This window comes from Oreochromis aureus, linkage group 1 (genome assembly GCF_013358895.1).
Source record: "Oreochromis aureus strain Israel breed Guangdong linkage group 1, ZZ_aureus, whole genome shotgun sequence".
Classification (NCBI taxonomy): Eukaryota; Metazoa; Chordata; class Actinopteri; order Cichliformes; family Cichlidae; genus Oreochromis; species Oreochromis aureus.
In genome coordinates this window covers 34,841,495-34,853,515 of record NC_052942.1, presented here as the reverse complement: position 1 = coordinate 34,853,515, position 12,021 = coordinate 34,841,495, and the positions used below count along the sequence as shown (strand labels likewise).

The following is a 12,021-nucleotide window of genomic DNA, read 5'->3' as shown; positions in this document are numbered from 1 at the left end:
GTGATTGCACGTAGGCGACAGTATGAATGCAGTTGTTAAATGGGATGCTAACTCATCCTAGGAATAAAACTGTCAACTGTTCCTCTATTACAACAAAATGCTAAACAGTACCCACCTTTAAATCACCTAGAAAGTGGCCACCTAGAAAGTGCTCTTAGCAATGAATAACTTGAAGCCTTAATAGAATTTAATTCAATTCCATTCAATTTTATTTATACAGCATTCAAAACAACAGTCGCCTCAAGGCGCTTTACATTGTAAGGTAGACCCTACAATAATACATACAGAGAAAAGCCCAACAATCATATGACCCCCTATTAGCAAGCACTTTGGTGACAGTGGGAAGAAAAAACTCCCTTTTAACAGGAAGAAACCTCCAGCAGAACCAGGCTCAGGGAGGGGCGGGGCCATCTGCTACGACCGGTTGGGGTGAAAGAGGGAAGACAGGATGAAATACATGCTGTGGAAGAGAGCCAGAGATTAATAACAAGTAATGATTCAATGTAAACAGGATTCACACAAAAATATATTTTCAGTGATCGATGGTAGGTGATTAGGTTTGGGGGCTTTTTTGTGTGTGTTTTTTCCACATCCAACAGGTTGATTATACAGTGCACAGATCAGCGTCTCCTAAATTTTGATGCTGAACCTCTCTGAATATTTTCTTAATGTGACTTGATTTGCTGATGCCTGTGCTGGTGCTCGAAAGGTAACTTTTTAGTGCAAATGACCAGAAAAAAAGTCTTGCAGTGGATCCACAATTCAGTCTGGTAACATGTGAAATCACTGCGTTTAAAGTGAGTATGAGGAGCACTGATGGCTAATCCTGTCTAAGAAGAACTTCTGGAGCTTCTGGATTGGGTTAATTTGAAAATGTCAGAGATTACAGCTTATTTATTGCCCCGAATGGCTAAAACTGGTTCCTGCAGGTTTGTGGTTTTATGTTGTGGTATTTCTCCTTTGACTCATGAAAGAAATATGAGTACTTCTTCCACTCCTGAAGATCTGAGCTGGTGATGGTCTTAATAGTGTTTCTGAGTTCTATTTTCTACTGACCAAAGGCCGAGTGAGTGGAACGAGCTGCAGAGAGATTATTTCTCAGTGAAATTGAAGCCTTTTGCTGTAACACATCAGTCTATTGGAAAGTGGTGATGCTTTGATAAAGTTGGCTGTTCTAGTTCAGCTCAATTCAAAGCTGCTTTCAAACTATCAATTAGACAGATTTAGACAGTTATCATGTGACGGTAATTAGCTCAACAATGCCAAATTTATCTTATCAGCTGCAGATAATTAATAAATCTGAGAATGTACCATGAAGTTTATCGTTAGTCACTCAAGCCTCACAGAGTTATCAGCATGAGCAGCACGGCTTTTCTCCTCTTCTTCTTAGCTATGATGGAATTTTTAATTTGGAATATTTACATATTCATGCTTTTATTTCCCCTCTTTCCCTCTCTGCCTCCCAGCTTCCACTTTTCACTCGAGGCTGTGTGGTTTTCTGTCACTGCACGTCACAGGCAGACTTGCTGTTTGCTGCTCTAAACAGAGATAGGTGAACTTTTACAGGGGTTTGGACCAAGAAACAGAATTTGCACTGCACCTTATCAGGCTACCAACACGGCTGAGTCTTATCAGCTGGTATTTTGTCTCTGGAGTTTATATGTGGAATGAGCAAAATGGGGAATTATTTAGAAAGATCCCATGGTGATGAACTGGGCATAGCATACAAGATCCTACAGTTAAGGAAAAAAAGCCTCCACAGTCGAGGTTTCCAGAGGCAAAACACCGCCGAGCATGGAGAGATGAAAGCAGCTGGCTCTTTATTTATCAGGAGAAACGAGTGCTGCCGTGTGCCACCACTGCTGTCAATCCATCAAGATCTCTGTCAGCTTTTTCCTCTGGTGGTGTTCAAACTGCAGCACGACAACGGGAAACAGGAAATCAAAGCATTAGCACAATTTAGTGATAGCAATTTAATTGCCTCTGGAACAAAAATTGGATTAATGAGAATGATTTTTTTTTTTTCATTATTGTGATAAAGCTTCAAAAACAAAACAGACACAGTTGCTGCAGTCAGGACTAGAATACAGATCAGGATAAAAGGGAGAGAAAGAATCCCAGTTAAAAAACTACCATGTCAATGCACATGGTGGTATAAGTCACCATGTACATGTGTTAGTTCTAAAGCCTAATAGAGCTTTCTTATTGGTAGGCACAGTGTCCAGATGTGAAACACTCACACTTATTTATTACGAGATGACACAGCCTGAAAGTTGGAATTGTGCTAACAGCCACCTTCCTAATGGCAGCGGATCCAGTGAGAGTGCTCGGCCGTGTAGGTAGGCCAGAGGTCTTTAGCATGAAGCAGGACTGGGGGCTTAGCATAGTCACCTCAGGTTTGAACCCATGTATTCAGTGTTATGAAGGTGGCTTACTTTTTTAGCGGGTTACTTCACCATGATACAAAACCTCCAGTTACTGACCAACCAGTTCTCTGGAAAACCTAAGCACTATCCTTGCAGACCTTCTACTGTATAAACTCTGTACATGGGCTAAGGCTGTATTGCACTTTTTTAACACCACAGTAGCTGCAGATGAAGCAACAACGTTCTTATGCACATCTAAAAACTAATGAATTTAAACTGTAATTATGTCAGGTCCTCTTGTGTCTTAAAGATGAAGCTGTGATACCAATAAGTACCACATCATACCATAAACATGCACATTTGCAAGCTTTCCAAAGTGATTTTCTGTATCCCTTATGTTGATATAACATTGATGCTTTTTGCTTTTACAACATCGTTTAATGTAGTTTGATTTAGAACAGGGGTGTCAAACTCCAGTACTTGAGGGCCGGTCTCCTGAAACTTTTCCATGTGTCCCTGTTGCAACATACCCGAATAAAATTAGTAGCAAGAGTATAGAACTTGACTGCATGCTGAAGTGGAAACCCCTAACCCTACTCAAGTAAAATGTAAGTGTTTGGAAAAATGTAGTTCTAAAAGTACTTTTATTGCACCATGTTCATTTACTCATGAGCTGCTGTAACATGAATCAAATGAATTGTCAACTCAAGTTCTACAGAGTCTTGCTAATGACCTACTAATTTTATTCAGGTGTGTTGCAACAGGAGTTGGAGTTTGAGACCTATCCCTGTTTGCAGCAGTCTGCTGAGAAACCTGAGCACTGTACTTTGAAACAACTTAATTTTTCAAACCCTTCTTCATCACACTGACATCTCCCCCCGACCTGTCGTCCTGGCTCCCCGTTGCCGTAGCATGTGTCATCAGTCTCTAGCTGTGAGATCAGTCCCTTCTTCCGAATGGAACGCTGAGCTACTAGTTGTTGTTTGTTGATGTTGGGTATCGAAAATTCCATTCCCTTACTGGATACGAACTTGCGACTCCCACTCCAGAGGTGTGTAGTCTTACTACTACAGTATCCTGCTATATGTCTATATTGTGTTTTAATATTTAATATTATGTTATTGTAGTAAGAGGAAATATGACGTTTGACGATGTATCAGTGCGCATGTCCCTTTAGCTATACTCACCAAATTTAAAAGTGCACCATTCCAATCGCAAACATTATAAAATTATAATTAACAATATAATGTTCTGTTAAAACAAATTAAGCTTTGATGTGGAATTAATTTACTTTTGGAAATCCTGCTAAATAATAAAAGTTGTGCATTTGAAATTCTGTATCGTTCGTTGGTAAAATAACAATTAGAATAAATGTTGAGGACAAATAAGTCAGCAAATCTAACAAGTTATTAGGTTTGAAACTAATTAGAATATTTTCCCCCTGAAGGCACAAAAACATAATGTTCTCTCAAGAACTGCTGTGATGTAATTTTTTTCTTTTAAAAACTTTCAGAAAGTTGTAGGATACTTTTTTCCCCTCTTTTCCTGTCATATATATGCTGTCACACTGGTGGATGACCAGAGTTTCACATAATCCCTGTGAGGCAAAAGCTCTAAACATTGACTGTCAGACCTTTTTTTTTAACTCCTCATTCTATATGAAGTCAAAAGGGAGGAGCTTAATATGGTCGTCTCAGAAGCCCCACCATTCTGCTGTTCAAGCCATTTGTTTACATGGGGCACGCACTGTAACATCTGCAGTCACTAAGTTCACTGCAAGTCACACTATGTGACACGCATAAACTTTTTTGTTTCCTTTTTCTTGCGGCGTCTTGTAGAATCTGCAGAATGAAGGCAAAGATGCACCACTGTTACGTCTCCACTGCATTCCCAGTGGTTCGATCACAACAACAGCTGGAGGACAAATATACAAACAAGTATCTGCTGCCAAAACTGAGCTAGATTTTTCTTCTTTGCTCCATCTAGTTTGATTTTTTTTCTTTTATAAGTACAGGCGTCACAGTATACTAGATGGACGTAGCCTCTGGGTCTGAAAAGTCAAGCCAGCAGACTCCTGGTTTCAAAAACACTTGTAATAGTAAAACAGAAAACCAGACCTCCTCACTCCTGTGACCTCTGTAACCAAGTTTCTGATGAGTTTATGGCCTCAGTCACTAGTTTCAGGTCATAGCGAATAAAAGATGAGATCATCTGTATATGATGTCCATCGTTAGAGTCAGAAAAGAGTCGTTATTCAGGGTGTGTTCATCAGCTAATAATAGACAGTCAGAGCCACCTCTCGCTAGTAACATGTGGTTTCCAAACACAAAGGTGGTCACAGTGTAACTGCTCCATTTTGGACCAATAGGTCATGGCGACTGTGTCCATCTGTCTGCTGTACATTGGTTGATTAGCAGACATTCTATTTTGTCACAATTCTTTCATGTTGGTTACAATGTATACAAAATGAAGCTTGACCAACAGAGAATAAAAAAGAATAGCTGTAAAAAAATAACCTACAAACACTCAGGATGTCAATTGTGGTATTTTTTTTATTATGAGAGAAATACACCTTTACATTGTTTATCACCTTGTTGGTGAGAATAAAACATAAATAAAACATTCTTACAAAATGCTTCAATAAATCACAAGTCAATTATTTTTTACAAGTAATTTGTATTATACATAAATCATATTTACACATTTGCCCTTCTTTTTTTGTTTTTTTTACATTGCTGAGAACGAAACAACTGTGTACCAGTTGAATAGTACAAACATTTCCTTCCTTTCAAAGCAGAGGTATAAAAGCTCTCCTCTCTCCTGAGAAGACGCTGGGTTCTACTCTAGTGCATTTTATCATTAAGATTTAAGGCTACGCAGGGTTCACCTAATGGACACACTCGTCTCTCGGACAGGCTTATCATCATCACTGGGTGAGGGAGTTCATTTTCCTGACTTGTGTCTGCTGATTGTCCCTTACAGAGGTCTGTGGTTCTGCCCAGTCGCTTCCTCCAACCTTTTTATTCCCCCCACATTAAAGCTGCTGCTGACTGGTTTCACCGAATAACCAATTACAATCTCTGACAACTTATTTGTTTCTGCAGTCAATTACAAATGCCGTGGGGAAAAATGTCACAGAGTGTGAGAGCCCACGCTCATCACATTATCTCTGACCTGCTGAGAAAAAAATACATCAATTTCTCACAGCAGGAGTCACAGGAAAAAAAAAGACTAAACAGTTTCATACTTTCTGGTTGTTGCTGTTGTGTGAGGGAGGGAGGGAAATTATTTAGTTATAGGTGCAGTGCTCCCTAGTGGTCAAAACACACCTTAAAGCAACACCAAAAATAACCGTCTACCCCTCTCCGTTTCTTTGACAGGATTACACCAAAGCCATAAACAAAAGACATGAAGCAACTAATTGGCAGGCCGCATAAGCCTCTTACAAGACACACTATAATAAACCAGCCTGGACGTGAAGTCAAATCCTCAACACGAGACAGCGAGTTAACAAACAAGCACTTAAACGTGAGAAAAAGAGGCAGCAAGGAAGCAGTTCGGCAATGCTGCTCTGCCATTCATGGGAAGAGGATCCTTTTTAAACGTCTCTTTGTCCTTCCTACCTGTCGCGCAGGTAGTCCTGCCCACAGTGTGAGCTTCGCAGGTCTTAAATATTAAGACGGGTCATCTTTGAAAAACTCCATAAAAGCTCACAGCCCCTTATTTAATCTACTTAAACACCTTAACCGTCTTTGGATCATTTTGCCCTTGATTAAAAAAAAGAAATCATATTTACTCGTATCTCACACTGATTAAAAATAAACGTGTTAACATTTTTAGGACAAAGTGCTCAACAACACTTATGAGTGTTGACTAATCTGAAATGATCAGAGACTCACGAGCTACCTGCTGAGTCGGTTTAGTCACGAAACAACAACAGAACATGTTTTTAGCTAATGTCCACTCTCATTCCCTCTAAGCGGTTGCTTTGTCCCTAAATTAACAGCCTCCGTTTCCTACGACCAGCAGCTGTGCGCATCTGCAGAATCTATTATGGGAACTGAAAGAAGGCGGAAGAGAGAGTTGATCTCTTTAACACACAGAAACCATTAGTATGCTACCTGCAGAGTTACATGCAATTAAAAAACGAAGGAAAGCCCTGCTTGTCGGCGCTCAGATGAAAGATGAGGGCTGCATAAAAGCCCATTGACAGGCAGATAAAACGATGATCGAGCCAATATCCATCCAAGGCTCTAAAACACACTAAAGGATATGAATTGAGCCATTAGACAGAGAGAGATATGTCTCAATCCTTTCATTACTGAGCGTCTAAGAAAATACACATCTGAAGAGCTTCACTCCAAATTGGAGATAGCCATAATTCAAATAAATTAAAACCTCATTAAGGAACATGATTGATGGCATGAAGTCATCATTAAGGATTACACAAGTTAGCCAATTCCCTTTTGCTTGCAAACTGGGGACAGACTCGGCGGCTCTAATCACATCTGCTTTTCGAACACGCTACGCGAACGTCAGGCTATGATTCACTGCGTCTCTGACTGAAGCACTGAAACGGCTTTGGACTCTCTCTGATTAAGAAATGTTGCTAGGACCCGTAAGTTCCCCCCCGTGGGTTCAGTCATCAATTAGCTGTCAATGAATATGATTAGGTGTGAGGAGTTTCCAGTGCCACAGGGAGCTCGCTGACATTCACAGTGGCATTTGGATTTGTCTGTGTCCTTGAACGTGTGGTTGAAGTCACATGGAAAAGGCCCTGCTTCTGTAAATTAACATCACAGCCTGCTGGTGTGGGGCTCTAGGAAAAAAGGCAGCCGTAACACACAAGCCCCTGACAGACTTGGTAGAGCCTGAAAGGCAATTCGCTGTGAAATGCTTTCAGCGTGATACTGAGCTGTCACAGATGTCTGATTTTTCAAAATGAAGAAATTCTAACCATTTCTTTGGAAAAGGAAAAGATGAATTTTGGATAGGGAATAACGAAAAAGTGCACAGCCAGTCCATCCTTCCCATTTTTAGCTACTGAACTGATCCATAAACGCACACCACAGCAAAGCCTAAAATATCCGAATTCCCAACAAACTAAAAGCTGTGGTATTTGTTTTTAAAATGTATCTACTTCCATGTAATGTTAAACAGCTCTATGTTATGACATGGAAAATTAACTAAAAGCCTTTTCAAGGTGATTCAAACAGCCTGTGTGTGCAGGTGAATGTGTTACTACTTGGCAGCACATTCCACCGTCAGAGTGGTTTGATGGGTTCATGGTAATGATGAGGAGGAGGAGGAGGAGGAGAGCCACTTGTCTCAGCAGAAGAAAATCTCTCCATCCAGAGGCGGCTCTGGAAGGGGCTGGGAGTCTGTGAAGAGGAGAACAGGAGTCAGCATCACCCCGAAAACACAGGATTTTGATTTCTGATCAGTTGCTGGTGACGTTTCACCTTATACATCAGGATTTTGCAACCCACAAATATCCTCTAAATGCCAAAACAAGAACTAAATCCTTCCAAAATACAACTCATGGCTGAAATTTTGTAACAGCAACATATTTGCAGAAACTCCCAGCTTGTTTTTCTTCAAGGTTTCTCATTCCTTTTTTATGTCTCTCTATAAAAACAACAAGTACACAGCTCCATCTACCCACCAGCAGCTACAATAGGCTTGTCCTCCATTTTCCATTGCTGGAGGCCAAAGGAGAAACCACAGTCTACGAGAGAATCTGAGTTATAAGGCTTTTGTAATATAGTGTCACCAAGTTTTGCACAGAAATTGAAATATGAGTTCCAAATAATGTGGAGTTGCCCATATCACTGCTGCAAGAACACTTGTCTGAATAGTGTCCACACTGCATGAACCAGGGAGGTCAGAGTTCCTGCAACATAGGATGTGCCTGTGTGCTTGTACTTCAGGGTAAGTACTCTCCAGCACCAGCAACCTTTAAATTTACAGCGATTGGCCCAGAAGCAGCAACTGGCAAATTTGTGTTGGAACTGAACACAGAGAAACAGACCAAGAATAAAGTCCAGGCTTTATTAAGCCTTTATGCCTCTAAGCTTTTATGGAAGTAACACAAGTGAAAATGTTCAAAATTCTATAGCATTTCCTCTAATCGTTCTGAGCCATCCAGGAAATTATAGTGGGGAAAATGCAAGAGAAAATGGTGATGCTGAAATGGAATTGGATAAAAGTAAAAGATTACAACCAAAGAACATCTGAAATGGTTTACTGGACACCATTTTTGTCACTGATGTTTATTTGCTGCTAATTTAAACGTAAACAATTCATTACTCAAGTGTGGAGGCTGTCATCAATGACACTGTAGCTTCTGTTTAAGTTCTTAGTAACACGTACTGAAGTTGTACGTTGTATAATATACCCAGAAGCTGGCCAGTATGGGTTAACTGCATAGTCTAAATTCAGCACTATAGTGCCTCTTTTTGAACTCTGCTGCCATCATGAGACCCACAACACACAGCAAACACACTGCTGCAGTCACAGCTGGGTGGGGTATTAGCATTCCCCTTGGGCACTTTAATGCAAACACAAGATAAACTCCTAAAGATATGTTGTTACCAACAGGGAGTCCCAACTGTGTGGCCTTATGCTGGCTCACTGCTCATTTTAGAACCATCAGTTCACATCTACATGTAGTTCATGTGTTTCATAACAAGTGGAGTTCTTCTGTGTCAGACATAAGCTCATTTCTAACAGTGTTCAAGATCCCCCTAAAAATGTAGGACAATTGAATAATTTACTTTTGTGACTAATTTAATATTGTAACAAATTTAAGCTCCATGTGAGACCTCATGACAGCCTGAGCAGATCTGAGCATGTGACCAAAATTACACGTCTCTCTTTCTCACAGTTTTTTCAAGTCAGCTTTATAACAAAATTGGCTTCAGATCATTCTGATCAATTTCATTATGACAGAAGATATCAGGCCAACAGCTGACACAGAAAGTGGTTTAATATGGTGTAATATAGTGTTTACATGCAGGGATGCACAATGCATTTCTCATCACTGATCAGCTCTCTAAAGGCGGATTTTCTTTTTAAGTGTTATTTATTCATTAAGCATTTGCATTTTAAAAAATTCAAAAAGGAGTTGTTCAGATCAGAAGCAGACATTTCTACTAAGGGCAGAAGCATACGTCACCACATATGTACATCAACATGGTGGACTTGTGCAGGAAAAATGCTCAAATTTTCTTTAATTGGATTAGGAATATTTAATAGGAATAAGGAATATTCCTCCACTCTGAATTCAATGCAAATTTAAATAATTTTGGACCTGTTTCTTTCTGGCTGAGATATTTATGTGGAGCCGTTTTATTCTGTTTGTACTTCTATTGCAGTTAGACTAGAAACACCATCATGCATGTAAACTGGGCAGTAGGAAAATAGGAAACTCCCTCTTCGTGTTCTTCCGATAAGGGAAAACAAAATATAAAATCTATGATAAAATCTAGTCTTCGTGTTTGTGCAAAAATGTATGTTCCAACGTTAGCCAGATGCATATATGGGGCTTTAGATGTCTGAGCTAGTCAACTCAAGCGGCTCTCTCCTAAAATATCTTCTTTTTAGTATACATTTCATTCTTTTTCCTGAGGCAGTGTCATCAAACTGAGCTGTCGTGGAGGGATAGTAACAAAAAGATTGAATTTTGCACCAAAAAAAGGTAAAACTTTGAAACATTCTCCTTTCATACGTCTAACTCCGACTTGACTTCAGATTTGATACTTTAGAGTATAAATTTAAATAGAACAAACAGTGTGGATTTTGTCTCCAATCACTTCCGTGGTGCTTTCTCTGAAGTGATGGAGTTTATCAAAAACTAAAAGAATATCTGAAAACATTCAAACTTTATAAGGTCAAAAAAAAAATTCTTTTTTCTAAGTTAGTCATAAAGAACACTAATTGTTTTGGCCGGTCGTGACAGAAATTTCCAAAACAGATGATGCACTGTGGCAGGAAACAAAAAACTACCTTGAAACTTTGCACTCAGCTGTAGACCTGACACATCCTTCCTTCTCCTTCCATTATCCGTCCATCCACACGTCTACCATAATGTCTCCTTTTCAATAATAACCAAACACAGTACATCCTTGACAAAAAGCACTCCACGCCAACCTGCTGACTCACTGTGAAACACTGAACAATTCGACTCAATCCAGACGGTTTATCATCCTATACCTGCTGACTGTGCGCTCCCCCCTTTGGCCTTCTTCTTCTTCTTCTCCTTCTCCTTCCCATCTTTGCCCTTGTTCTTGGCTAGCTGCAGGAGGCTCTTTGAGATCTGGTTGTTGCCTTCGCTGCCCTTGAGGTTCGTGGAGGATGAGGTAAAGGGATTGAGGCCTTTCCCTTTGGGCTTGGACCGCTGGGGCTGCAGCCTCGGCAGAGAGGAGGAGGGGGAGAACTCCAGCGGGTCCAGTTCCAGAGACTGGGAGCTGCCAGCGAACTCATCAGACGTTGTAGAGGGAGTCCTCTGGAAAGGAAGGAACAAGAGGCGCTTAGGAAGATGAACAGCTGCGGTCTACATCTGTACGTGAATATGCATGAAAGGCTTTTTGCTAAATGATGAGCACGACTGTTTCTAGAAGAGCTCAGTTGTGGAAAAGGCTCATATTTAGATTTTTTGGGGAGAAATATAACAGTAAACATAACGGTGCTGTTTGGCTTGTGTTGCAGTGATGCTTGCTAGTTAAAATGTGGCCAAGAGCTTTTTTAAATCCACTTTTAAGAGGACCCAAGTTCAAGCCTCTGCTGTAAGCATCCATAAACATCAACCAGGCTGGAGTGTCATTGAGCGCAACAAACGAATCCCTCCAGGCTCACCGAGTGTTCCCCTGCAGCTGAGGGGGCGACAGAAGAGGCGGTTTCCCTGCAGGGATCAGCAGATTGTGTTATCATTATTATGATTTTCAGAGTGTCCCTGCTCACCTCAGCCAGACGCAGCTCCTCCATCTTGTTGAGGTGCCGCTGCATAGCCTCCCTGTCCCTCTCCAGCTTCCTCTGGGCATCTCTCAGTCTCTCCAGGTCCTTTTGGTACTCCTCCTTCTTGTTCTGCAGTTCCTGCTTCTCCTCCTCCAGGTCCTTCTGCTGCTTCAGGATTTCCTCCTCCTGCAGCGGTTGATACAAGTGTTGATTGATTTATTGAACTGACAGACACGTGAAGCATCACATCGTATGTTTTCAGCTCCTCAGACTTTAGTGGAAACCTGCAATAACTGAGCCTGAATGAATAAAAGCTAATGACTGCCTGATTTAATATTGTGATCACATTCAGTGTCTCAACCTCTCCTTAATGCACGTTTCCCCATCAGGAAAAAATAAGCTGGGAAAAAACTGAAGTCTAGACTTTACCAATGCTGAATGAATAATTTATTGTCTCCTCATATATTAAATCAACTTCATAACTCCACAGGTGCTGCTGCTTGCTGTGCATTATGAAGCTGATCACAACTGTGTTTAACTTGTTGATTTTAGCCCACAATCAACTTATTATTGTTTAAGTATTCAAACTTTGGGGAGACACTGCAGGGAATAAAACGTGCTGGTGATGATGAGTGTGAAGTTCATTTAAACAAACAATGACCCACTCAACAGATGCAAGGATATACTGCTCATATCATCC

At 40.6% G+C, this 12,021-nt stretch overlaps 1 protein-coding gene across 5 annotated transcripts in view; it reads right to left on the bottom strand.

Annotated features, from left to right (window-relative positions):
• Positions 1–4,900: 4,900 nt before the first annotated feature.
• Positions 4,901–12,021, bottom strand: part of LOC116325647 (A-kinase anchor protein 13) — a 124,764-nt gene continuing 117,643 nt past the window's right edge. For 4 of the 5 annotated variants that reach the window (XM_039613087.1, XM_039613100.1, XM_039613108.1 and 1 more), the window contains 3 exons: positions 11,328–11,510; positions 10,581–10,872; positions 4,901–7,747 (listed from right to left, as the gene is read on the bottom strand). In XM_039613087.1, the coding sequence (XP_039469021.1) occupies positions 7,695–7,747; positions 10,581–10,872; positions 11,328–11,510 (528 nt within the window). In that variant the 3' untranslated portion in view covers positions 4,901–7,694. The remainder of the gene's footprint in view (positions 7,748–10,580; positions 10,873–11,327; positions 11,511–12,021) is intronic. The other variant, XM_039613093.1, reaches the window with a different exon arrangement.